The following is a 26,847-nucleotide window of genomic DNA, read 5'->3' as shown; positions in this document are numbered from 1 at the left end:
AGCTTATTTGCTCCATTATAAATGCAAAGTGAAGAATACCTGAAGCCTCTGAGTGGTAGCAATCCAGCACTTTTCCCTGAACTGGCTACTTGAAAATCTTCAAGCCTCTGATGACTTAGAGTTGACTTGCAATTACAATGACTTTTGCAATCACTGCAGAATTTCTCTCCAGACCTAATTTATGCAGCATGACATTTTTTGGATGTAGTCTCTCCCCTTTAATGCTTTTCTTTTTTATATATAAGTACAAAAAATAAAAGACAAAAATGCCCAGTATTTACAGACCGCACTGTTCTCTCCACCCACTCCCATCCCCAAAATTCAAAAAGACAAATTCTATTAAAAGTATCTAGTATGTAATTTTTTTTTGTGGGGGCAGTGAGGGTTAAGTGACTTGCCCAAGGTCAGTAGTAGGCTTCCACCAGTCTCAGACGACCATGGATCAGCGCCTTGAAGAGCCATAGGCCACAGTGTGGCTGTGCAGTCTGATATGGGAGCTGCTAGTAAGTGTCAAGTGTCTGAGGCTGCATTTGAACTCAGGTCCTCCTGAATCCAGGGCCAGTGCTTTATTCACTGTGCCACCTAGCTGCCCCCTAGTATGTATTTTTAAAGCCACACTCAGTGGAGGTTGGGGAAAGAGAAATTCTGACATGGAAATTTAATATTTGTTTAGCTTCATTTCCACAATTGCACCTGAATTTGAAGTCATATCTTATTAGAATTATCTGCTTTTGGGGACCGTAAGCTTTCTTGCAGTCCCAATTTTTCTCCAACTTTCCTTAAGAGGGTCTCTTTGTAGAATATTCAGTTTGTTTTTTAAAAAGCCTCTGAAAACCTTGACACACGCGCACACACACACACACACACACACACACACACACACACACACACACACATTATTATTTGATTAATTTGCTTTAGCCTAGTAGCTCTTCTCATTATTTGCCAAAAGGCCAGTTGGAACCTTAGCCAAACGATTATTTCCAATTAACCCATTAAAAGTAAGGTCAATGAAAACTATCTTTACATGTAACTGGAAAAAATAAAGTACTATTAAGATTTAAAAAAAAGTAAGGTCAAGGGGTCATTTGGGGCTTCCCTCCCCCCCTCCTTTTATGCTCAGTAGCCTGTTATACTTTAGTGGTCATACATTTTATTGCAACTTTTCAAGGCACTGGGACTTCAATTTAAGCTGACAGGACTTTAATTTAAACCGTGCCGAGTGTTGGCTGATCTGAAGCTGCTCATCTTTATCCTAGTCTATAAGGACCTTAAAATTTAAGAGGGGGAATGGGTTGCAACCCCAGTGCCAATCAGTGCCTTTCATTTAATAAGCATTCTAACAAATGTTGGCTGAAACGAACCTTCTGCAATCAGTGCTCCAAGAGAAATTCAGCTAATTAAAAACATCAGCTTCTTTAAGAGCCCTGGCTCCATTAAAAATCTCCTGTTTTCAAGAGGGAGGTACAAGGGCTTACAAAGCTATGGTTTTGACAGATAGAGGGTTACTAGGAATGAGAAAAAAAGAAGTGGGCATATAATAATGCTCCCCAAATTGCATTTTACTACAACCATTTTTTTTTCTCAAAAGCAGACATCTGCTCAAAAATATTCCAATCACATTGTTTACATTTGCTCGTCCCATATGAAGGGATGCAATCTCACGTCAGTTATAATGTGCTTCTGGACATCCTGACATCCTTTTGAAAGTTGTCATTATTACAGTACATTTGGATTTTTGTTTTGTTTTGATGGTTGGGTTTTGTTTTTGTTTTTGTTTTTGTTTTTGCAGAACAATGAGGGTTAAGTGACTTGCCCAGGGTCAGACAGCTAGTAAGTGGCAAGTGTCTGAGGCCGGATTTGAACTCAGGTTTTCCTGAATCCAGGGTGGGCACTTTATCCATTGTGCCACCTAGCTGCCCCCTACATTTTGATTTTTGAAAGTTTCTCTCTCCCCCCCCCATATTTCTGGCTAGTATACCCACTTGGGCCCCTCAGCTTCTTTATATACAGCTAAAGAGCACCTTGACAAGTATCAGGCTTAGAAATTCTGTCTGGCTCTGGTTAAGTCATTTACACTCCCAGAGCCTCAGTTTCCCAGTTTGCACAATGGGCAGAATGAACTCTGTAGTGCCTGTCACAGAGTTGTTACTTATGAGGAGGCTCAGGTGAGAAGATGGATATAAAAGTACTCTGCAAATTTTTAAAAGCCTCTAATACAAGGTTAAGCTTAAATAGCTTACTCTTGCACCAAGACTTTTGGGACACCCTGTATAAATGTCAAGTATTATCTAGTATTATAGAATAGGATTTGCTGTCTCCCAAGGAAGGCTCACAATTAGAAACTTACTACATGATCAGATTTCATTGCTCTGTGATAGAATTTGCCTAAATTGAGCTCCATGATCAGGAAAGAGAGTAAATTAATGAATGTGTTTGTTCAGTTTTGTTTAAGTCTCGTCTGACTCTTTGTGACCCCATTTGGGATTTTCTTGGCAGAGATACTATAATGGTTTGACTTTTTCTTCTCTAGCTCATTTTACGGATGCAGAAAGTGAGGCAGAGTGAAGTGACTTGCCCAGGGTCACACAGCCAGTAAAGTGTCTGAGGCTGGATTTGAAAGAGCCTTCCCCGAGTCCAGGCCTGGTGCTCAATTCACTGCGCCACCTGGCAGGAAGACCTGCGTTCAAATTCAGCCTCAGACTCTTATTAATGTTACCCTGGGCAAGTCATTTCACTCAGTTTGCCTCAGTTTCCTCATTTGTAAAATGAGAAAAAATGGCAAACCACTCAAGTATCTTTACCACCCCCCCCACACACACAAATAGTTGGATGTGACTGAACAACAATAACAAGTTCATGGAACTTTCTCCCAAATCAAAAGACTGGAAATGCTTTTATGATGTAACAAAAATTATTGTTTATCAACTTCATCTTCTGGGTAAATGAATAGGGGCAATCAATAAATGGAAGGCTGTGGGGCAGATGAGAGGGGAAAGAGGTAGGTCAGAGTCTGGTTGCCCTAAGTCAGCTTTGCTGAGGAGTCCCCACTTCTGCAGGTATCTTTTGCTTTGCATTTTCAAGTGGCAATTTAAATATTCGAGAAGAATTCCAGTTTCCTATATTATATATCGTCTACTTCCCCAAAAAATGAGGGTAAGGAAGTACCGACTCTGCATTTATCCAGTTAGACACAAAAGAGGAAACCTTGCCATCCTGTCCCATTGTGAGGCTCCCCAGTTTCTAAGAGGCTAATAACTTTTTTTTATTGAAAGACAAAGGATGCTCAACACTGAGAAAAAGGGCAAACTAGAAAAGAACTCTATTGGCGAATCAATTTGAACGATTAAGAGAGTTCATTTACATGTTAACTTCATTTATGCTTGAAATAAGTTTTTGATCTGAAAGGAGAATAATAATCGTTGTCACTGTCTCCACAGAACTATTGTAAAAATCAAACACCAGAACAATTCAGTACAGCCATACACCAGACTGGTCCACAATGGCGCCCACATGCAAGGGCCTAGAACAATGAGGCATCGGGGAAACAAAGACAGAAAATAGAATCGTTTTCAAATCAACTTTTCTCTTTTCCTTTTCTTTTCTTCTCTCTCTCTCTCTGGCAGAGCAATGAGGGTTAAGTGACTTGCCCAGGGTCACACAGCTAGTAAGTGTCAAGTGTCTGAGGCCAGATTTGAAATCAGGTCCTCCTGAATCCAGGGCCAGTGCTTCATCCACTGTGCCACCTAGCTGCCCCTAAATCAACTTCTAAGTACTGAGTTTTTCTTCCTGTTTTAGAGGTGCATTTCCTACATGCAAAAAAAAAAATGACAATGTTTCTTTAAGTTACTTGCCCAGGGTCACACAGCTAGTAAGTGTTAAGTGTCTGAGGCCAAATTTGAACTCAGGTCCTCCTGACTCCAGGGCCGGTGCTCTATCCACTGGGCCACCTAGCTACCCCCCCCCCACAATGTTTCTTGAATATAATGCTGTTTTTTCTTGCAGGGCAGACCCAGAGGAAACTTCCTTAAAAGTCCCTTAATTGGGGGCCGCCCCCTATGGCTTGAAGTTTTGAAGAGATTTTCTTCCTTGTATTCTTATAACTCAGATTTGTGGGCAGTTTAAGATAAAGTCTTTGAGTTGGAAGGGACCCTCCAAGGTCAGTCAACACAACCTTAGCTGAAGTAGGAATTCCCTCCCCAGCAGTCATTTGCCTTCGTTGAAGACCTCCAAGGATGGAGAATTCACCATAAGGTGACCCTTTCCGTTACTGGCCAGCCCTCATTGTTTGCAAGTTCTTCCTTAAACCTAGTCAACCAGGAAATAGTAAACTGGATTCAAAACGAAAAATAACAGGTCCAGTGAATTCCATATGTGGGATAATGCAAATGATGAAAGCCAAAATTGAGCCAATGAGGATATGGTCTTTTTTTTATTTGTGTGTTTGTGTGTTTGTTTTTTGTTTTGTTTTGTTTTTGTGGGGCAGTGAGGGTTAAATGACTTGCCCAGGGTCACACAGCTAATGTCAAGTACCTGAGGCCAGATTTGAACTCAGGTCTTCCTGAATCCAGGGCCAGTGCTTTATCCACTGCACCACCTAGCTGCCCCAAGGATATGGTCTTTAAAAGATTCTTCATCTGCCAAAATCATCGAGGCTTTATTAAAATTCCAGACATTACCAAAAAAAATTCCCTTAAAATGAAAACTGGCTTCATAAATCTGAATTCTTTTCCACTTTCTCAAAAGCCCCATAATGATATTCTTATTGCTACTCTGATTGGGGTGAAGGAAGCACTTGAAGAAGCAGCTTTGATTTCATATTACCAGCCTATAAGAATAAAAATGTGATGATCTCTTTTGAAAGATTGAGTGGACATTTACCAAGACCCTACTGGTCTTTACTAGGCACTGCAGTTAGTTACAGAGAACTAGATCTGAAGGACAAACCAAAGGGTGTATTAATCTCCCACTGGATACTTCCTATTTGTAATGAAAGCTCTGACCCTTAGAGGGAATCTTGTGCATATTGCAGAAGTCAAAATCAAATTTAATGCAAACAGTGGCAAAAATTCAATTTTAAAAAATTACCCAGACTATGATAATTCTTGAATATTTTCCTCTACACTGTAGGTTCAATCAAATTTTATGTTCTTTTATTTTTGGGGGGAGAAGAAAATTATATGACAAGAACAGATCCTAAATAACTTTAGTCCTTAGAAAAGACAAACTTTTTCCAGAAAAATACTTTAATAGTCTTATGTATTTAAAAACTCAAGTCTTATGCCAATTTCAATATTCTAAAATGAATTTTTAATTTTCCTAAGATCATCAACATCAAAGTCAAAGAGCGGTATATATGCAAAGATTTGACAGAAAAATAGATTTAGTCAAGTTCACTTGCACCCTGACACAGTCAATTAATAACAATTAACAAATATTTTGGGGATTCCTTATGAGGTACTGACTTGAATAAAAATCTCAAAACTGCTAAGTTGAAGACATTTGATTTAATAACACCACTAGTAATGGCCCTGAAACTTGAAAGAGAAATCCAACAAACTTCAACATACAGATACACGTAAGGAGTTAAAGGTACACTGGATCTTCATTATCACTGCCTCCAAGGCTGGTTCTCATTGTCTTCAAAGTTTTTTCTATCACTCACTTCAGCTTCTGTCTGCCCTTTTGGTGGGGACTGTTTCCCTGTTGCCAGGACCATGCTCCCTGAAGCAGAACTGGGATCTGATGAATGGGATTCTTTCTGGACCTTAGGATGCTCTAGAAAAGACTCCCAGCATTTCAGTCTTTCTTCTCTCTCTCTTGATGTCTCCTCCACCTGTGCATCAATAGAAAATGTCATTCAAGGATACTTCCAGCCAAAACAAATGCCGACTTTCCACGTGATCCCTCCAAACTTACTACAAAGTACGACAGTGACCTTAAATAACTTGATAGTAATAGGAACCATCAGAAATAGCTCGAATAACTAACTTCTCCAAAGCTAGGATGACTACAGAATGCCACGGGGTAGTTTATTTTAATCATACCACAGAAGTTGGCTGTAGCAAAATGAGACATGCTAATGTAATAAAAAAAGATACGACCAAAATCTGGAAAAAATATAGGAGATTGAAAAACGGGGGGTGGGGGGGGGGAGAAGGGAGTTGGCTTTATTAGATTTTTTCTATAATGGATGAAATTTGTATAGGGTTTAGTATTCTGATAAACACAGGAGAAGTGCATAAATAATAATAGGTAACAATATTACAATGATCAAATTCATAATCTGAGTTGAAGAACTGTGAAGGATTTAACTATTCTCAGAAATACAATGATCCAAGACAATCCCAAATGACTAATGATGAAACATCCCATTCTCCCCCAGAGAAAGAACTGATATTGATTGAACACAGACCTTTTCTTTCATTCAAGTTTTCTCATACAAAATGACTACTATGGTAATGTTTTACATAATTGCACATGTATAACCTATATCTGATTGCTTACTGCCTCGGGGAAGGGGAAGGGGAAGGGGAAAGAAGGAGGGATAAAATTTGAAACTCAAAACATAAAAATGTTTATTATTTAAAAAAAAATTTAAATGTTTATTATTTTTTTTAAAAAATTCATAATCTGAGAAAAATCTAATCTTAACTCAGATACCTGATATTTGGTATCTAAAATCTGACAGAGTTTAAGTTTCCTTAAATGGCTGGTGGGCACGCCATCTACTTCAACTGAAATTGAGATCACAGATAGAAAAACAAACAAGCAAACAACTTCGAACCCCAAATGGAAAGAGAACTCTCTGATTCTGCATTGCTACTACTTTTACCACCTACCATCTGTCTGCTCCAAGCAAGACTCAAGATTTAGTTTCTACTTCTTCATTTTGATTTTTCATGATGGAAGACTGTGATTCATATCCCTCATACCTCATAATCCCTCCCACAATGTCACAAGTAGAAAATATTTATGAAAACGACTTGTTACATCAAACTGATTAAATAGAACCTAAAGTCTAAGTGTGAAGGTCTGCTACCATCAGCATCCTTATGTCAAACCAAGTTCTGACCTACCTGAATAGCAGGCATGGGGAGAAGATAGGCAGAAGGAAAAGGGAGACTGAAAAGCTATTCTCACCTGATAATCTGTCACACCATCCCAAGCTTCTGCGTTTAACTGACGACCACCAAACCACCTCCCATTGAGGGCTTGTATACAGACATCAGCTTCTTCTGGTTCCTTATAGGACACAGAGACCACACCATCTGGGTGTCTCTGTAAAGAGACAAAAAGAGGCATAATTAACATGCACTGACCCCCTCCCCCAACTAATCTAGCCTGGGGAGCCAAAACCTCTTGAGCCCTTTATATACACTGAGGACCAACGATGTTTGCTGCATTTACTGATGCAGTTCCTGGCTTTCTTCCCTGATATTTGGTCTATAAAATGGGGATCTAAGGAGTATTATAAGGGTCCATCCTGGGTGCTGGGTCTGCCCCATCCACTTTGTTTTTGAGATTTTCCCAAAGTATTTGCTAAAGGGCAGTGACTAACCAAGAATTGCACAACAACCAGTGGCAAAAGTTACCTGCACCCTAGATCACCTAGAAGTCCACCCCCCAACACACACACACACACACACACACACTTTAGCAATTTCTCAATGCTCAGCATGGGGGGGGAAGGGGCTCTTTTAAGGGAGATGGTTTATGTGAGTGTTGGCAAAAGATGGGAAGCAGAGAAAGGAGAGTGATTTGTGACTGAAAGGTAGGTTTTACATTTCCATTTCAGGTTGGGGCTTATCTCCAAATCAAGGCGGGAACTGCTACAGTTGTTCTGGAGCATCTTGGGAGATGGGAAGTCACATGCATGAGGAGGGGAGCTGGCAAAGGGGTGGGGGATGACTAGGTGTCCTCTCTCCCAAATAATTGCTCACTCCTCACATTTCACCTTCTAGCTTCCCTAATGAGAAATAAACATATTGTGATAGGAAAAGCTGTTAAAAACAAGGGTAGGTATTTCAAAGCATGTGGGTGGGAAGTACAGAGGGAAACCATCTTCTATTGTCAAAATGCAAGGTCAAGGGGGAAATATGCAAAGAAGGAGATGGGAGGGGTGGGTTACCACAGACCAAGTTTTTCCTGTCCTTTCCTGAACCTGGTCAGAGGTCTAGCCCTTATGTAGAAGGAAAATTATTTAGGCGTATAAAACTTGCTTATAAATGCTTCTTTCTTGACAAGCACCAGATGGCCTTGTATAGAATGCTGGTATACATTGATAAGCCTCTTCTGGTTCCTCATAGGACACATTTTTGTTGCTGTACAGTTGTTTCAGCCGTGTCTGCCTCTTTGTGACCCCATTTGGGGTTTTCTTGGCAAAGATAGTGGAGTGGTTTGCCATTTCCTTTTCCAGCTCATTTTACAGGTGAAGAAAGTGAGGCAAAAGGGGCAAAGTGACTTGCCATGGGGCACACAGCCAGTAAGTGTCTGAGGCTGTATTTGAACTCAGAGAGATGAGTCTTCCTGACTCTATGCAATGAAGCGCCAGCTAGCTGCCCTATAGGACACATACTTATGACTAAATAGGGGAGGTGGCTGGACCTGTGACTTCCCTGGTTTAAGGAGCTCCCAGATGAGGAGACTCCCTCTGTCAATACAAGTTGGGACTTTTGGGGCAACATATGGTCTCTGAGTTGCCTGGAGCACTGAGAAATGAAGCATTTTTCCCAGGGTCCCATAGCTAGGACCTGGTAGGGGAGGGAACTGAGCAAAGGCCTTCCTGGCTGTGGGGACAGACCTCTTCTCTCCACTAAGCCTCTTTATGACTAGATAAGGAGGCTTATTAGGTAGAAAGGGATTCCAAACTCCAGGTGCACATTAAGGCCTGTTAGCTGGAAGACTGATTATTTGCGAGTAATTTTTGTCCAATTGGGTCATGCACTTACATCAAAGAGAAGGACTTTCTTTACTTGCCCAAACTTTGCACATTCTGTTCGGAGGTCTTCTCTGATCTCATTTAGCACTAATGGATCCTCCTGCAAAGATTGCACATGATTAAACACATTTCTGTCTCAAATAGAAATCTTTCAAACCCATTTCCTTTCTTTAAAAAGGAAATTAAGCTAGAATGCTACTACAGGCATACTCTGCTTTTGTAAAGTGGTTTTTATATTTATAATTAAACCTGTTTATGGCTTAATGGTTTTGGAAAGCGTTATATGTACAGAGAGAGCAAAATGTAGCCTTTACAATTCTCTTCAAAGTCTCTCACACGTCAAAATTAAAGAAGGCAACACAAGAATAACAACTACAGATAAAACCTTGCTCAAAGACCCACTAAATATTAACATCATGAGAGGTAGCAGACAAGGAGACGTGTTTGTCATTACCATAAAAGATATCAGTAGAAATACTTTCCAAATATTCCTATAGACAAATCATACCATACTAAATATACTAAGGTCTGAAACATGACAGGCTCAGCAAAACCCACAGTAATATTAAAAGAAAATGGTCAAACCATTCATATTCACGAAAAACAAAGAGGAACACAATGTGCCCAGCTTTTAAAATGCATTTGGATGTGCCATCTGTAAAATTAGCCTATTGATAAGCATATCCTGTACATGTATAATGAGCTGGGCCCAGAACTGAGAAGTAAGTGACCAAGCTGGGTTCTATTTGAGAACCTACACAACATTTCTGCAAAAGCCCTCCTACAAGGCCTGGAAAGACTTATATAAATTGATGTATAGTGAAGTGAGCAGAACCAGGAGAACGTTGTGCACAGTGACAGCAACAATGTTCGATGAAGAACTGTGAATGACTTACCTATTCTCAAGAATACAATGATCCAAGACAATTCTAAAGGACTAATGATGAAGCATGCTATCCACCTTCAAAGAAAGAACTGATATTGATTGAACACAGGCTGAAACTCGCTATTTTTCACTTTCTTTTTCCTTTTGAGTTTTCTTGTATAAAATAACTAATATGCTAATATTTTACATAATTGCACATGTATAACTGATATCTGATTGCTTACTGCCTTGGGGGGGAGAGGAAAGGGAGGGAAGGAAGGATAGAATTTGGAACTCAAAACTTTAAATAAAAATGTTTATTTAAAAAAAAATAAAAGCCCTACTTAACATGAACATTCCTTGTGATGTTGCTATTTGGCTGAGATTCCCAGAACTTCATGGTCCCAGATAGATGAGGATGATAAAGAATTCGAAGGGCAATGATGGTTGTATAATGGACATAAGTAGCCTGGCATGTTCCCAACAGTGACTCTGATGTGAGAAGTAGCATAGGCAGCATTAGAAGGTATATATATATGGGGGCAACTAGATGGTGCAGTGGATAGAGCACCGGCCCTGGAGTCAGGAGTACCTGAGTTCAAATCCGGCCTCAGACACTTAACACTTGCTAGCTGTGTGACCCTGGGCAAGTCACTTAACCCCAATTGCCTCACTAAAAAAAAAAAAGAAGTATATATATATATATATGGCCAGAAAAAAGGATGAGTTGGTCATGAGGAAGGATGAGACAACAGTGTGTGATGCACATCAGTACCTCCAAAGATATCAAAAGAATAAGTCCACCAGTGGGCTGGGGAGAACTGTTGAGGCGTGTTTGTTCATTTCAACATGAACAAGAATGACAGAGAATGAGAAGGCCTGGAGAGAGGTTATAATTTGGCATTGATGAAACAAGTACCCAAACTACGAAAATAACACTCATATGATCTCCATGCATTTTTAGGACCTATGATGAACATCAAAGTACAGAGTTGGAAGGGACAAATGCAAGAAGATCTAAGGCTGGCTTCTTCAAGCCTCTCATTTGGCAGATGAGGAAACTACGGTTCAGAGAGAAATGAAATGCCCATAATGCAGCTAGTTAGTGGTAACCCAGGCTTCAAAATACTCCCAGTGCAGTCACCTTCTATCATTCCATGGGTGAAGAGAAGAGGCCATTTAACCTTTGTGACCACAGCTTTGGGTGGCAACTACAAGACTATATCTGTGTGTGCCTAGTGTCACCAGCATCACCAGCATCACATGAAGCCTCACACTGCTACTCTATCAGCATGCTTTCCTTCTACACATGTAGGATTCTATTGATGACTGCCTTTTTTTAAATACATAAACACCCATTTGGGGTAGATTCTTTTTTTTAATAGAATTTACCAAAAGCCTGATGGACCATGCAGTAAGTAAAGGAAATTCAGTTCTTAAACTTCCCGTCACATCATGAGGTTTCATCTTAGAACTCTATCACATTGAAAAGAATAGGAACTAGCTGTATTAAACTACAAATAAATGAACTGATGAAAAAGCATTTCTTAAGTGTTGGTCATGTGCAAAGCACTGGGCTGAATGGTGGGAATACAAACAGAAAAAGCAAGACAGTGTCTGTCCTCCAGGAGCTCACAATCCAATATAGAAAGAAACAACATATTCTGAGCCTCAAAAAAAAGAGGTAATAGAAGAACAGTTCAATAAAAGTTCTGATTGAATGTCAAACATCTTCTTGGAGAAAGTGGGAAGGCTTCTTAAAGACTGATGAGAACATCTTGGAAGAATAACTCAAGGTTGATTGCCTGCGTGGTGCCCAAGGACCAGCCTAACTAAGCGCCACCATCTCTTTTTGTCGATGTTTTTTTTCCTACTGGGGAGGTGGAGGGTGGCATGTGGTGGTGGTGAAGAGTGGGAGTTCTATTAACACAAGGGACAGTCTACCAAGGCTCCAATCTGAGTAGGCAGACAGAGTACTTACTCACTGACAAAATTGCAAATCCTTGAAGCATCACAAACATAATGAAAGTTCTGGAGCTACTTGTGTAGGAACTGCAAACAATGTTAAGAAGACACAAACACAGTTTCCACTCAAGTTTCTTGTCCTGGGCTCACAGAATCTCAGCATTGGAAGGGGCCCCCTGAAACCAACTGGTCTTACTGGGGAAGCCTTTCCCACCACCCATCCCTGGGCCTAACCCCACCCACGACCTTCATTAACAAATCTTTCTGTAACAAGACTCAGCTCACAAGAACTGATGAATACAAGTAAGTACACCAATTTCTATTTTAACTGCTAACAAAATGAAGGTGTTAGCTCTACAAGTTTCTCATACTGTGGGTCTAGCTATGTTCTCTTTAAATGGGCTTCTGCTGTCTGGGAGAGATTTCAGTTCATTTTTCCCTCTGCCAAATTTGACAGGTTTACTTGTGAGGTAAGTGGCAAAGCCACACAAAGTGGCCTTTCCCTCCTGAAGGCCTCTCTCCTCTAAAAGCAAAATAAACACACTTATTAAGCAGTAATGAAAATGGATTTTAAGAGCTGAAATGTAAATCTCTGCCCACTCGAACAAAATGACAGCTTTTCAGCAATTACCAACAGGCCTGTAGCTTTTCTGAATTCTAAGAGCTCCATTACTTGGGAAGGGGCGGCATTTATGCATACTTAGCCACAAAGGCCACCTTAGCCCCTGTCCAATCTATTATTTCTAAATATCAGTAATATCCTTGTACTTTGAACAAACTATGCTATTCTTGATTCCTCTATTCAACTTCCCAAAGGAATATTTTTCTAAAAAATATTTTCAAAAACAATTTGAAATCTAATGCTTTGAATTGTGTAACAAGTCTGACTCTCAGACTTTCCCCACTGGAAGGGACCTCAGTCCAACTAGTTAGTGTCACCTAGGCCTGAAAGGTATGCCCAGATCAGTGATCCTCCAGCTTCTGCTTGCAAACCTCCAGGAAGGCAGTGCATGCCCCCTTCCTGAAGGAGCCCCATCCACTCTGGGACAGTGCTCATTGATAGGAAGTTCTTCCTGACATCCAGACTCCAATGGCCTCTTTGCCCATGGCACCCAAACAAGACTAGCCCTTTCCTATGTGACACTCGAAGATAGCTCTCATCTCCTCCAGGTAAAAGAGGATCATAGCCTCATGGATTTAGAACTGGAACGGACTTAGAGTTATCAAGTACAAGCCCTTCATTTTATAGATGAGGACAGAGCCCCAAAAAGGTTTCATGACTTGTCATATCACCAATGAGTGTTTGCAGTGGGGTTCAAATCCCAAGTCTACTGCCCTGGCCACTTTGACTCCACGTTGCTTCTCCTTGAAGGAACAACCCCATTTCCTTCACCTGCTCCTGAACAGTATGAACTCAAGGCCCTTCACCATCCTGGTTACTCTCCTCTCAACATATTTCAGCTTACTGATATTCTTCTTCTTCTTCTTTTTTTTTTTTGCAGGACAAAGAGGGTTAAGTGACTAGCCCAGAGTCACACAGCTAGTAAGTGTCAAGTGTCTGAGGCTGCATTTGAACTCAGGTCCTTCTGAATCCAGAGCTGGTGCTTTATCCACTGAGCCACCTAGCTGCCCCTACTGATATTCTTAAAATGTGGTACCCCAAAATGAATCCAATACTCCAGATGTGGTCTGATTAGGAAAGAAGACAGAGGAACTCTCACCTCCTTGTTTTTGGAAGTGATGATGCCTTCCTCTATGCAGCCCATGACTGCTTTTGCTTTTTTGGATGCCATATCACATTGTTGACTCATACTGGACTTGCAGTACACTCAGACCCTTAGATCTTTTTCAGACAAACTGCTATCTAGCTGTGTCTCCTCCACAAGATCACAAGAGCCTACATCTAGAGCTGGAAGGGACATCAGAGACCATCAAGTCCAATCCCCTCAATCTACAGAGGAAGAAACATCCCCAGAAAGGGGAAGCGACTTGCTCAAGGCCACACAGTTAGTAAATGGCAGAGGCAGGATTTGAACCCAGGTCCTCTGACTTCAGATCTTTGGGACACCCTCCTAGAGACTTGCTTCTAGGCTGACATTAACCCAACACTGACTACGGGGGCTGGCTGCTGAGTCAGTTGTGAATCTATCCACTTGTACTATGATCTAGCCCACTTCTCTGGCATTTTCTGAAGAATAACACTAGATACTTTATCAAGTGCTTTGCTAACCTATAGCTACAGCATACTCCTGACCTCTCAGGTTAGTCACTGTCAAAAAGGAAATCAAATTCATCTGCAAAGACTTTTCACTTAGTGGTGTCAGTTTGCTTTATCAGTAACAAGAAGATTAAGAAGAAATTATGGTAACAAATCTCCCTTATCTGAAAATGGATATTTGGCAAATTCCTGTTTCTCTATGAAATGAAATATTGAAAATGCTGCTTAAAACAACAACAACAAAGTTCTGAGCAGAAAGAGTCATTAGATTTCAAGCAGCTTGAGACTAAAATCAGATCTGAATGAAGATGTGGGGACTGCTCCAAAGCCCTGCAGTAAAAAGCTTCATAGCTATTAAAATTTCAGAAAGCCGTCTCTAGCTACTTATTATTGGTTTTCCAGGTCATGTTTTCCCCTCTGGGATATGGTGGTATTTCTTTTTTCCTGATGAGGACATGGAAACGGAAGCTGCTACCCCTTAAAAAAGGTCCAGTTGGATGTACTTAAGAGTCAGGCTGAAATACACCCACCGTTGGACCTCAGCTTTAATCTTTTCTTAGAGCTCTGTCAGCCTGTGTATTTTTAATAAGGCTAGAAATTATATATAGAAGGTCCTCTCATGTCAAAGAAAAATTAACATTTGTCATTTGCCCTGATGTTAAAAGGTATTTTTAAGCTCATTACTTCTAACACCCTTCAGCTGTCTGGACACACACACACACACACACACTGTCCCAGAGTGGATGGGGCTCCTTCAGGAAGGGGGCATGCACTGCCTTCCTGGAGGTTTGCAAGCAGAAGCTGGAGGATCACTGATCTGGGCTGTACCTTTCAGGCCTAGGTGACACTAACTAGTTGGACTGAGGTCCCTTCCAGTGGGGAAAGTCTGAGAGTCAGACTTGTTACAATTTTATTTTATATATATTTATATAAATATAAATGAACCCCAAAGGGGAGGGGAGACACTTGTTACTTTTGCAAACCCCCACCTTGTCTGGTAATTGAGATCAGCTTTAAACTAAGAATGACCAGTGCTAATAATCTCTATCCTTTAGGAAACTCAACCTTTCTCCCAAAGTGATCGAAGGCAAAACAGGCTCCTATATTGAGCACTTGTAACAGAGGAATACAACCTCAAAATGTGTTCTAACCCTCTGAAGTCCATTTTCAAATGTGCAAACCAACCTGTATACTGGCATAATGAAATGCAGGGAGGGGAATGAAAACAGGTATGGCAGCTTCTGAGTAAGTCAGAAGGCACTTGGCTATTCTCTGAACTCTGCCATAAACACAGGAGAGTGAGTACCTAGAAAGCCAGAGGTCACAGGAGCCAAGATTTCTGAGCTGGAAGGGACCTAGAGGCCAATGAATCCGGCCTCTTCATTCTACATGAGAGGAAAGTGAGGCCCAAGAAGGCGGAGTGACTCACCTGAGATCACAAAGCTGGGAAAAGTGCTAAAGACAAATGAAGGGACTCTGGGGCCTATCCCCCCTGCTGTGGGCATTTGGGTGGGGGACCTAATCAGAAAGGGCAGACATCATCTCCGCACCTCAGAGAGGAGAAATGGTGGAGATTCCTCCACTTAAGAGACCTGGGTTCTAGACCAAGTTAAATTGAAGGATTGAACTGTGAATTAATGTCTATTCCATCTCTCCTGGTTTCTCTGCTTTCTGGGGATCAGTGTAGTGTGGTAGAAAAAAACCATCAGGTTTGGAGCCAGAAGACTTGGGTTTAAATCCTGGTTTTACTACTTTCTAGCTGCATGACTTTGGGCAAGTCATTTTTACCAATCTGCGATACTAGGGAGTTAGCTCCCCAGCCCAGATTGGTAAAGTGACTTGTCCAAAGTGTGATGGCTGCTAAAGTCCCTTCTATAGTTTTATATGCTGTGATCCTAGAATATCTGTCTCCCTGGGCATTAACTACCACAAAGTCCTCTTCATAGCTGTGAATTTTGGGTTTCTTTGAAAATAGCACCTCACTAAGTAACAGGTCCTAATACTTCACTAATCCACCTCTGTCCAAACCCCAAGTCATTTATTGCCTTCCATCTGTAAATCTTTACATGGCTGTTTTTCATTGCTTTTCCCAATTAGCCATTTGAGGCTTTTAGTTCCAGCCTAAACAAAAGGAAACCTGGATTAATTTCATGGCTCTGTCATTTTAATTTTTCTGTCTCTACTCCTTATACATGTGAAATTGGTCAGTTGGAGAGAAGCTGACTTTGGGATCCTCAAAGAAAGTGTGATGCTCCCCATGGCCCATCTCCCAGGCTGTTGAGCATCATTTAAGCAGGTACATGGCACGCTGGGACCTCTGCAAACCTTAAAATACAATACAAAGAGAACAGTCATCATCATGATAGCAAAGTCTCCTGCTAGGAAGGATCGAAATGTCTCACCTCAAAGTCCTTAGGATGGAACATGTTCTTGATAATGACAACCCGCTCATGTCGCATTCGAGTCGTGCCAATGTTCTTCTCAGGGCGCCAGTCTAGCTGTCTAATAGAAATGAGGCAACAATAAGATAGCGTGGCTCTCTTTTCATTTTTGCAAATATTTTTTGGAGAAAAATCTTATTTATTAATATTCTCCCTCACTAGGCAATCAATACTGACAAATAATTCCTTGCCTTCAATGCAAACACAAATCCCTATTTTTTTTCAGTTACCATCATCAGAGACCATTTGGAAATAACCAAGTGCTGTAGGTCCCAGAAACCCAGATCCTGACAGTAGCCCAGGGCTGCCCCCTTTTTTTTTGTTTGGTTTTTTCTCGCAGAGCCACTCCCATTTTATAAAGTTAGTATTTATTTTAAAATGCCAATGTCATTGGTAAAAGAGGGCTTAATCATACCAGTAACTGTCTTTGAAGTCTCTTCTGGTTTTAAGAACACACAATACAAAATGAGCTCTCTGGGTCACATTCATACACTTCACTCACGTGACACACTAAGAAGTCACGGGGCTTATAACTGAAAACTGTGCCCATCCTTGATTTTCTGTGCCTTAAGTGCAAATTCACCAACCTCACTATAATTTTAGAGTCCCTCCAATCAACACAAACATATTATTTTGGCTACTTTCTAAAAATAACTACATTTTTCTAAAGTTTCAGTTTCCTAATGATTCTCTATTTAAATTTTAGTAGTTAGATTTTAATTAGCATCTAATTACTCTAATAAAGAATTTCTTAGGTTAAAGAATATAAAAGAACTAATGGTATGCACAGTACTTAAAAAATCTCTTATTATTTATATTGCAAATAAATAGAATACATTTCTTACACTGGAGGGGAAAAAACAACCTCAGATCTCCCTGTAGTTATCACTCCCTGTGAGATTCTTGGTCATCTCTAGTTCTCTAGGAAAGAATGCCATTGTGCAGATGGCATTTATATGAAATCAGACACAGAAGTCTGGAGGAATAAAGCAATGCAATTCCTATTGCCAAAAGTTGTTAGCATGTTTTAGCTACAATACTTGATGTGAAACAGAGCCCCCAAACAACGCCTACAGAAAAGAAGTCAACACCAACTTCTGTTGCAGAGACAGCTTTTTCTTGTAGTCTTTGCATTTCTTCTTCTTCTTAGTGGCATCATATTCACCCTTGAGCTGAAATGTTGCCTTTTCGACGTGCAGTCTACAGCCTCGGATGACATCATCATCTAGAAGCTTTAATGCTAGATCAACAGATTCTCTCTATTTGAAGGTAAAATAAAACCTTGTTATGTTCTATTCTGAAACTAGAGAAATCATAAAGATGATTTCCAGGAAAGATGCCCGTCCCAGGAATATACACCAATAATGTAATGTGGTGTAATAATGGAAAATAAGCAACTAATTTGGTGTTGTGGAAAAAACACTGAGTTGTGTGTCAAGAAACTTGGTTTCTAATCCTGGCTCTGACACGGACTAGTTAGTGTATGGCCTTAATTTCCCTTCTTGTGGTCTCCATTTTCTCATTTGTAAAATGAGGGTGGTTAGATGGACTAGATTACCTCTAACATCCCTTATTGCTTTAAAATCGTTATGATTCTTACATCTGAAGGCCCAGATGATCCAAGGGATGGGTAATACCTTTTGTCTTCCAATTCCTATGTCAGCTGGCTGTCTGATCAGCTGCAAATTGCAATGTGTTTTTATGTGCAATAAGTTTTATGGTGTTGGTTCCTACACAAATGGAGAGTGCTGTTAGAGAACTGCTCAAAACTTTGAAAGTAGACCCAGCAGAGACAAGGAATGAAATGGGCAAGAAGGACTCAGCAACACTTTGTCTGAAAGACAATGCTCCAAACTAAATAAGTAAATAAACAAATAAATAATAAAAGATGATGCTCCCATACTTGAATCCCTCTCACCTAGGCTCTACTTCCTGATGACTCTCCACCTCTTAAGCTGCCAATGGAGCAATTTCCTAAGTACTCCATCATCTGCAAATCAAGTTTCTTAGAGGCTCCATTCCTCCCTTTAAAATGCATCTGGGGGCAGCTAGGTGGCGCAGTGGATAGAGCACTGGCCCTGGATTCAGGAGGACCTGAGTTCAAATCCGGCCTCAGACCCTTGACACTTACTAGCTGTGTGACCCTGGGCAAGTCACTTAACCCCAAATTGCCTCACTTAATTAAAAAAAAAATGCCATCTGGTCCAAACTAATCTCAACGAGTATTTATACATACACTGGTAAAAGAGGTGAACAATTCTCGAATCAGCTTGTAAAATGCCTATACATTTCCTTGTATTTGATTACATAATACCTTTAATATTTGGGGGCTAATTTCCAAATCCATCACATTCACGACATAGCTCAAAAGCCCCCCACCACACAGTAGTTCTTCCCTGACTGTTCAACCCCAGCCTCACTCAGATAGATGCTCCTTACCCCATTCTACATGCACACCCATCTGGGGAAGTGAGGGCTGGCACATTATTTTGTTCTTTTGGATGGCAGTCTGCAGTTACTTTCAAGTTGCTACATCTCATTAAGTCACCACTGCTGTTGGACCACAGAGTTCCTCAAGGACATTGATTTTTGTCTTCTATTTCTCCCATCTTCTCCAGGAGGTCCTAACCCAATGCTGCTTACATGGCAGGTGTTTTATGAATGTTTGCTGATTCTGTCATTGTTTCCCCTGGGAGATCCATGCTGCTGTTAGTCAACTCTCAATTTTTATTAACCACACACTTCTTCAGTTTAAAAAAAATTCAGAGCAGTAAATGTGGAAGGTACAAACTCCTTGCTAGCCTAGCTGGATAAGATATACTCACTGGCAAGGTCACAAATAAACTCTACTAAATGTGGTACACACGTGCAAGCTGAAATTTCAGCTTCCCTCACACCTCACTCACAATATTTCTAGGTGGTGGACATCATCCATCATCCATCATCCATCATCCATCAAAGCTTAGTCTTAAGTCACCTGTTAAGATTCTAAGATCTCCATCTTATCTATGGAACCAACCTTCAAATAACAGCAAAGCCCATCTCCTTTCAGATTTCCTTGTTTATCTTTGTAAAGCTTGACTTTATATTCTTCTGTTTGGGGATCTTTCATGATAATGCCAAATTTAGACATAAGCTGCACAAATTCATCCTTTGTAATGTCTGGAGGTAAGCCTGCAAAGTTAACAAAGATGCTGCAATGTGTTTCAGAAAGTAGAGTATAGCTGTAGTTCTCACAAAAGTTGGTTCATCCAGGTATTCTGCCAATCAGAAATGCCCATGAACTGATACTGTACCATCTGAATCTTTAAGAATATTCATGAGGCACATTCACTTGATGACATTAAAAGAAAAAATTCAAACCAAAATTAAATTTATTCATTTATTTATTTGTTTATTTAGAATTTTCCCCAAGTTACATGTATAAAGAAATTTTCACATCGATTTTTAAAACTTTGTGTTCCAAATTCTCTTCCTCCCTCCCTCCCCACCCACCCCCTTAAGAACTCAAGCAATTCAATATAAGTTATACTAAGAGGGGAGTATTTAAAAACAAAATTTTTTTTGTGGGGCAATGAGGGTTAAGTGACTTGCCCAGTGTCAAATGTCTGAGGCCAAATTTGAATTCTGATCCTCCTGAATCCAGGGCCTGTGCTTTATCCACTGCGACACCTAGCTGCCCCTCAAACCAAAATTAAAGGACCACCCTTATTCATCAAATTAGCAAAAAATAATTAAAACAAAATTCAATGTTTGTAGGTATTCTGGATTCCTTACATATCCTTACACAATGACACATACTTTCATTTACTGTTTTTTTTAAAAATCTCTTCCATAGTTAAGGAAAGTAAAAAGCTAATGACTCACAAGTTATAGAAGCTGTGATTTTCATGTTAACTACATTTTGCAACATATATATATATATATATATAAAACACAAAATTAGACCAATATATGTAGAATTTAGCTGCTCAAAATTTAGAATGTCCCAATGTATGCTGAATCCCAGTCACATAGGATTTTCTTAGGAAGGCCCATGTTATTGATGTAAATACACATAGACGTACTTTTCAACTACTTATCATGTATCGTTGCATCTAGAGCTGGAAGGGACCTTAGAGAACATCTGTAACAGCCTCCCTCTCCCCCCCCCACTTTATAGACGAAAAGACGGAGGCCCAAAGAAGACAAATAACTGGTCTGAGTGCAGTCAGTGTCCAAGGTGGAACTCCCAAACCAGGCTTTCTAGGCTCCAAGTGCACCACTCTACTCCACCCCCTACCAGCTCTTCATATATGTAGCACCACTGAGTTTGCAGGATTAACTTTGCTTGAGATCCCAAATAGGATGGCAATAAAAGCTGCCCACTGTGAATTTTACGTTGAATGTTTCCTATGACCAAATTTAACAGTAAATACGCGTTTCTTAGTGCAGATGGGTTTCCAAATACAAGCATGTTTCAACATAAAATGTACACTGTAAGAAAACCAAAATTATGTTAAAAACCAAAGACTTTCTATCAGAATGTAATGGAAGATGCTCTTTTAGAAGGTACTTACCACTAACATACACATTTGTATTTCTGTCCTCCTCAACTTGAAACCATCCTGAAAATAAAATGAAATTTATGAGTCTCAGAGCACAGAAACTTGTTAGGGTGGTGGTTTCTCTGAACTCCTGAAATCCCAGACTGAGAGCCACAAGGTTCCAGGTCACTGAGTCCACTTGTCCCCTTTATTTTATAGATGAGGAGACTGGCCCAGAGTGATGAGGTAACCTGCTGGGGAGAGGGAAGGAGACACTCAGGGCCTGGGGGAGGGACAACTTTCCTGGCTGCCCTGGGCTATCTCCCTTAGCCTCCACTTACCATGCAAAACAATTTGAATCCTTACCTTCCTTTTCAAAGTGATTTTGAGCTGTGCAATTTATTTATTTTCAAGGCACTAATTTGAAAAAGTAAGTTGGCTTATTTTGATTCTACAAAATTCTAAAAACGAATTAAAAAAGACCTCCTACCACTATTTCCCTAAAAGCTATCACTATTCTCTGGAGATTTAGGGTCAAACACATTTTTTTTGTGTGTGGAGATATCACATTTTTTTGTTTTGTTTTGTTTTGTTTTGTTTTAGTGAGGCAATTGGGGTTAAGTGACTTGCCCAGGGCCACACAGCTAGTAAGTGTTAAGTGTCTGAGGCCGGATTTGAACTCAGGTACTCCTGACTCCAGGGCCGGTGCTCTATCCACTGCGCCACCTAGCTGCCCCCCTTTTTTTGTTTTTTGTTCTTTTTTTGAGATATCACATTTTGTAAGATAGATACCAGTTACCTGGTTCAGGCTTCCTTTTTTCTCCTTTCTGCTGTTTCTTTTCAATATTCTGTGTGTCTTTTTTCTCAGTCAGTTTTTTTTCAGTTTTTTCCTTTTCATCAGGCTTATTCTCTTTTTTGGTATCAGAAGAAGAGGGACTATCAGCAGGGAACCCATAATTGGCTTGATATGTAGCAAGGAAATCTTCAGTTACCTAAAAGGAAATTCAAATATGTAAACACATCCTCACTTAGTTATTCCCTAAATCATAGTATAATAAATTAGGGGAATGTAGATGGGCTTCTGCTAACAATGTAATGTTATAGCAGTGAAGTGTACAAACGCCAGACCACTTGAACATATGGAAAGCATGTGTTAATAACAGATGATGCGAGGGCAATCAGGATGCCAGAACAAATTTTGAACTAGAACATCAGGGTACTTTGGAATTCTCTTGGCACCTTTTCCACTTTGTTTCATATTCACTTTTGTGAGTGGATATGAATCCATTTTACTCAACTGTTTTTTCATCAGAAACCTGGTACTACAAGAGCAATGGCTGACACACGTTAAACTGGCAGCTCAGCAAGTTTTAGCCACAACATCGATCAGGTTTTTCTCATACTCACATGTGTGTATGATATGTATATATATACTGTTTTATATACACATGTACATATAATATATATTTAATACACATTTATTAACGAATAATTTAAACACACATATGTAGTATGTATAATGTATATTTAACACACATTTATTAACTATTTAATAATGTATATACACACATACATGGTATGCATAATATATTTAATACATATATAAACAATTTAGTAATTTTTATATACATACACATATGTGATGTGTACATGTTCAACACACATATTTATTAACTATATAATAATTTTTTTTGGGGGGGGTGAGGCAATTGGCTTTAAGTGACTTGCCCAGGGTCACACAGCTAGTAAGTGTTAAGTGTCTAAGGCTGGATTTGAACTCAGGTCCTCCTGAATCCAGAGCTGGTGCTCTATTCACTGCACCACCTAGCTGCCCTGATAATTTTTTTTTTTTTTTTAGTGAGGCAATGGGGGTTAAGTGACTTGCCCAGGGTCACACAGCTAGTAAGTGTTAAGTGTCTGAGGCTGGATTTGAACTCAGGTACTCCTGACTCTAGGGCCAGTGCTCTATCCACTGCACCATCTAGCTGCCCCAGCTGCCCTGATAATTTTAAGTACATACAGAGACTTAGAATGGTATCCTAGTTTAGTGTATAAGATACTGATTCAAACTAAATTCTAGTTTTGCCTCATTATTATAAAAAATGTCACTTTGTCCATGTGTTTCAAACTAAAATAAGGGTAACAGTAGCAGCTTATAGCTATCTACAGGTATCCTGCAGGTAAAGTATCACTGCACAAAGGAAAAACTGTAGTGCTATCTTCATACCAATCCAATTTTTAGTCCAATCAATATCAGGAATGAGGAAAGAATTAGAAGCTCAAAGTTTATGGAGAGGTCTTTTTTTTATATGATGAAGAAGTCAATCAAAGTTCAGACTACTGAGAAAAGTACTCAAAAAATATAGCTGGAAAAAAAGTGAACGAGTGAACTAGCATGATAAAGATAGAAATTGACTACAAACAGAACAGGTTACTAAGGTTCAAACAAGTTTAAATACATACAAGGTGTCCCTAAAGTCTTAATAAAGTGTTTGGCTTTCCAAAGACTTTAATAGCTATTAATAAGCTTTAATAAAAGAATGAGGAAAAGGAGAAAACAAAGGAGAAGAGGAAGAAGGAAAAAAGAAGACAAAGAAGGAGAAAAAGGAGAAAGAAAAGAGGAGCAGCAGCTATTAATAAACTTTAATAGTGTAACACTTTACTAAGACTGAGACAATCTATATACATGTTAAAACTCAAATACCTAAAATGGAGTTCACAAGCCAGGCAGTATGCTCTTGGAACCCTTTTTTCCATCTATACAGAACTTGTATTTTAATTTTTTGTGTGTATGCATGATTTTAATTTTTTTATTCTGAACTTGAGAAAAATCAGTACACACATTTTCATTGTCAAAAATGGCATTTTAAACAATTTACAAATATTTTACATGCATCCTTTACAAAGTATGGTATGTGAAACTGTCAATCTCATTCTGTACAGCTTGCTTTTTATTAAGTATACACTCAAATCAGCAGTTATTTCAAACCACTTTGTCTTTTGCCTATGAACCTCCTTCTGATCTCTTATTTTCATTAAATTTTTCATTGATGTTCTTTTCTTTTTGTTTCTAGATCTCATGTACCTAATGTGGTCCACTTATCAACTTTTCTTTGTTTTGGTGAGGCAATTGGGATTAAGTGACTTGCCCAAGGTCACACAGCTAGTAAGTGTTAAGTGTCTGAGGCCACATTTGAACTCAGGTACTCCTGAATCCAGGGCTGGTGCTCTATCCACTGCGCCATCTTGCTGCCCCAACTTTGTTTTAACCAGTACCAAGTAGTTTTGATAATTGCTGCTATGTATGTTAAGGCCTTGTATTTCCCTTGAGATTCTTGATCTTTTGCTCCTTTAGATGAATTCCACCCCTCCCACCCCCCAGCTTTACAAAGTAACCCATTGTGGGGCAGCTAGGTAGTGCAGTGGATAAAGCACCAGCCCTGGATTCAAGAGGACCTGAGTTCAAATCTGGCCTCAGACACTTGACACTAGCTGTGTGACCCTGGGCAAGTCACTTAACCCTCATTGCCCTGCAAAAAAAACCCCAAAAAACAAAGTAACCTATTGGTAGTTTAATTGTAATGCTACTAGATACGTAAATTAATTTATGTAGTACTTTCATATATTACATAGTCTAATCATACTATTAGACCATATTAATGTGGTCTAATAATGAACAATTATTCTCTCTCCAATTAAAGTCTATCTTTATTTCTGTAAAGATGTTTTATGTGTATGAACATAATTCCTATGTGCCTTCCAAATATTTGATCCATTCCATAGTTATTAAAATTTTTTCCCATTCAATTTTATTTTATTTTCAGTTTCAAGTTCTCATTCTGGCCCCCTTCCCCTTCCAAGGACTCATACTTTTAAAGATTTAATTTTCAACTCCTCTTAATTGTGGTGTCTTCCCTCTCAATTATTTCCTATTTATCCCGTATATAGCTCGTTTGTTCATACTTGTTTGCTTGTTGTGTCTCCCATTAGACTGTGAACTCCTTAAGGGGACTGAGGTCTTTTTCCTCTTTTCTTTTTTTAGTGTGTGTATGGGGGGAAGGGCAGGGCAATGAGGGTTAAGTGACTTGCCCAGGGTCACACAACTAGTAAATGCCAAGTGTCTGAGGTCAAATTTGAACTCAGGTCCTCCTGAATTTAGGGCTGGTGCTTTATCCACTTCACCACCTAGCTGCCTCCCTTTTGCCTTTCTATATCTCCAGAGACTGTCTTTTGCCACTTTCTGTATCCCCAGTTCTTAGAGACCCTAGCACATAGTAGGTGCTTAATAAATGTACTAACTCACTCATATGAAGGAATACACTATTTTTGGTGTCTTCTTTCTCAAGTTGGAGGTAACAGTATTTCTCTCGTTTTTGGCAGAATAGCTAAGAAATACAAAGTATTCAAATCCAATCCTGCTTGGAAAAGATTCACACATATAATTGGAAAAACTCATCATCTGAGTCTTGTAAACACACTCTCCAAGTTATATAGCTCAAATATTCATGCCCAAGGACAAAATGAAAGCACATTCAAAAAGTCCAATCCGAGGAGGACAGTTTGGTGTGTTTTTTTTGTTTTTGTGGGGCCATGAGGGTTAAGTGACTTGCCCAGGGTCACACAGCTCGTATACATCAAGTGGTTTGAGGCCGAATTTGAACTCAGGTCCTCCTGATTCCAGGGCTGGTATTTTATCCACTGTGCCACCTAGCTGCCCCTGAGGATGGTTCTTAAATTGTAAGTAGAGTTGTCCACCAAGCCAACTATTATCATAGTAACTATAGGTTTTATCCTAATCCAAGGCCGTTGCTTTGTCCAGCCAATTAAAAAATTTGTATCTCATATAAAGTCCAAGTTGAAAACCTGATCCCCGGAGCTGCCAAGGAAGGTCCTTCCCTGGGCTTGGTCACTATCTAGCTGTTTCTTGACTCCGCCTTAGGTTTTTTTTGTTTTGGGGTGTTTTTTTTTTTTGGGGGGGAAGATAAGTCAAAAGCCCTGGAAGAAATACAATTCAATGAATGAATGTATGAATGAATGAATGAACTCGCAACAGAGCAAATTGACGCCAAGCCTGGAAAGTTCGATTACTGAAGGTGACCAGCAACTTTGGAAGAGCCGCAGAAGATCAAGTCAAACAGCAGTGGCCATAGACTCACATGGGGTCCCAAGGCCAGGCCCCCCCCCCATACCCCCTCCCTCCCCTGTCCCTAGCCCCTCATGCCCAGCCCAGGCACCCCAGCACGCGTACCTTGGGGAACCAAGCCTTCTTGTCCCGGTCCCACTCGTAAGCAGTGCCATCGGTTTGGTCCACGTAAGTGTAGGGCTCGTTGCCCTCGGGTACCCCGGAGCACTCCCCATAGAGTTGCTGGAGCCGCAGCTGTTCGTCGAACTGAGCGTTGTCGTCGCACCCGCTGCCGCTGCTCATGTCTCCCCGCTCCGAGGAGGGGCGGCCGAGAAGGGAAGACCGAGGTAAAGTAGGGGAGTAGGTGGGACAGAGAAAGGAGCAGGTGAGATGGGAGGGGAGGAGGCGGCACCGGCCGCCTCAGCTCCCTCCCTCCGTCCAGTCCAGTCCCCGCCACCTGCCGCCTCCCACGAGGGTGGGGGTGGGGGTGTCTGGCCCCTCCAGCCCCGCCCCGGCCTGGCTCCTGACTGGAACTCTGGGGAAGTCCCGCTTTCCCGGCCCCCTATTCCCATCCCTGTCCTGACAGGAGGCTCGCTCCTTTCGCCGCGCAGGCTGGCCTACCTGGAAGGGCATGAATCCAGCTGTCTGGTGCCCGGGGATCCTCCCGACCTGGGCAAACGGGGGTAGATGGGCGCAGGAGCGCTGCAGCCAGGAGGAGAGGGGGGCGTGCGGGCGCTCCCTTCAACTCCACTGTCCAGACGTCCCGAGC

The 26,847-nt window shown here is 40.5% G+C and overlaps 1 protein-coding gene across 1 annotated transcript; it reads right to left on the bottom strand.

Moving 5' to 3' along the window:
- Positions 1-5,263: 5,263 nt before the first annotated feature.
- HTATSF1 (HIV-1 Tat specific factor 1) lies at positions 5,264-26,847 on the bottom strand. Its single transcript, XM_043974520.1, has 10 exons — positions 26,700-26,847; positions 26,205-26,390; positions 21,756-21,948; positions 20,990-21,037; positions 19,450-19,604; positions 17,526-17,689; positions 16,392-16,491; positions 8,952-9,041; positions 7,144-7,281; positions 5,264-5,836 (listed from the first exon to the last, which is right to left on the bottom strand). The coding sequence occupies exons 1-10, from the start codon at positions 26,709-26,711 to the stop codon at positions 5,612-5,614; spliced, it is 1,311 nt and encodes a 436-aa protein (XP_043830455.1). The 5' UTR covers positions 26,712-26,847; the 3' UTR covers positions 5,264-5,611.

The sequence above is a fragment of the Dromiciops gliroides genome, chromosome X (genome assembly GCF_019393635.1).
Source record: "Dromiciops gliroides isolate mDroGli1 chromosome X, mDroGli1.pri, whole genome shotgun sequence".
NCBI classification, from domain to species: domain Eukaryota; kingdom Metazoa; phylum Chordata; class Mammalia; order Microbiotheria; family Microbiotheriidae; genus Dromiciops; species Dromiciops gliroides.
This window is presented reverse-complemented; position numbering and strand designations above follow the sequence as displayed.

Coding starts and splice junctions, on each gene's coding strand:
- HTATSF1 (XM_043974520.1), bottom strand. Junction 21,949..26,204: donor AGAAGGCTTGGTTCCCCAAG/GTACGCGTGCTG, acceptor ATTTCCTTTTAG/GTAACTGAAGATTTCCTTGC. Junction 21,038..21,755: donor AAAAAGGAAGCCTGAACCAG/GTAACTGGTATC, acceptor TTTTATTTTCAG/GATGGTTTCAAGTTGAGGAG.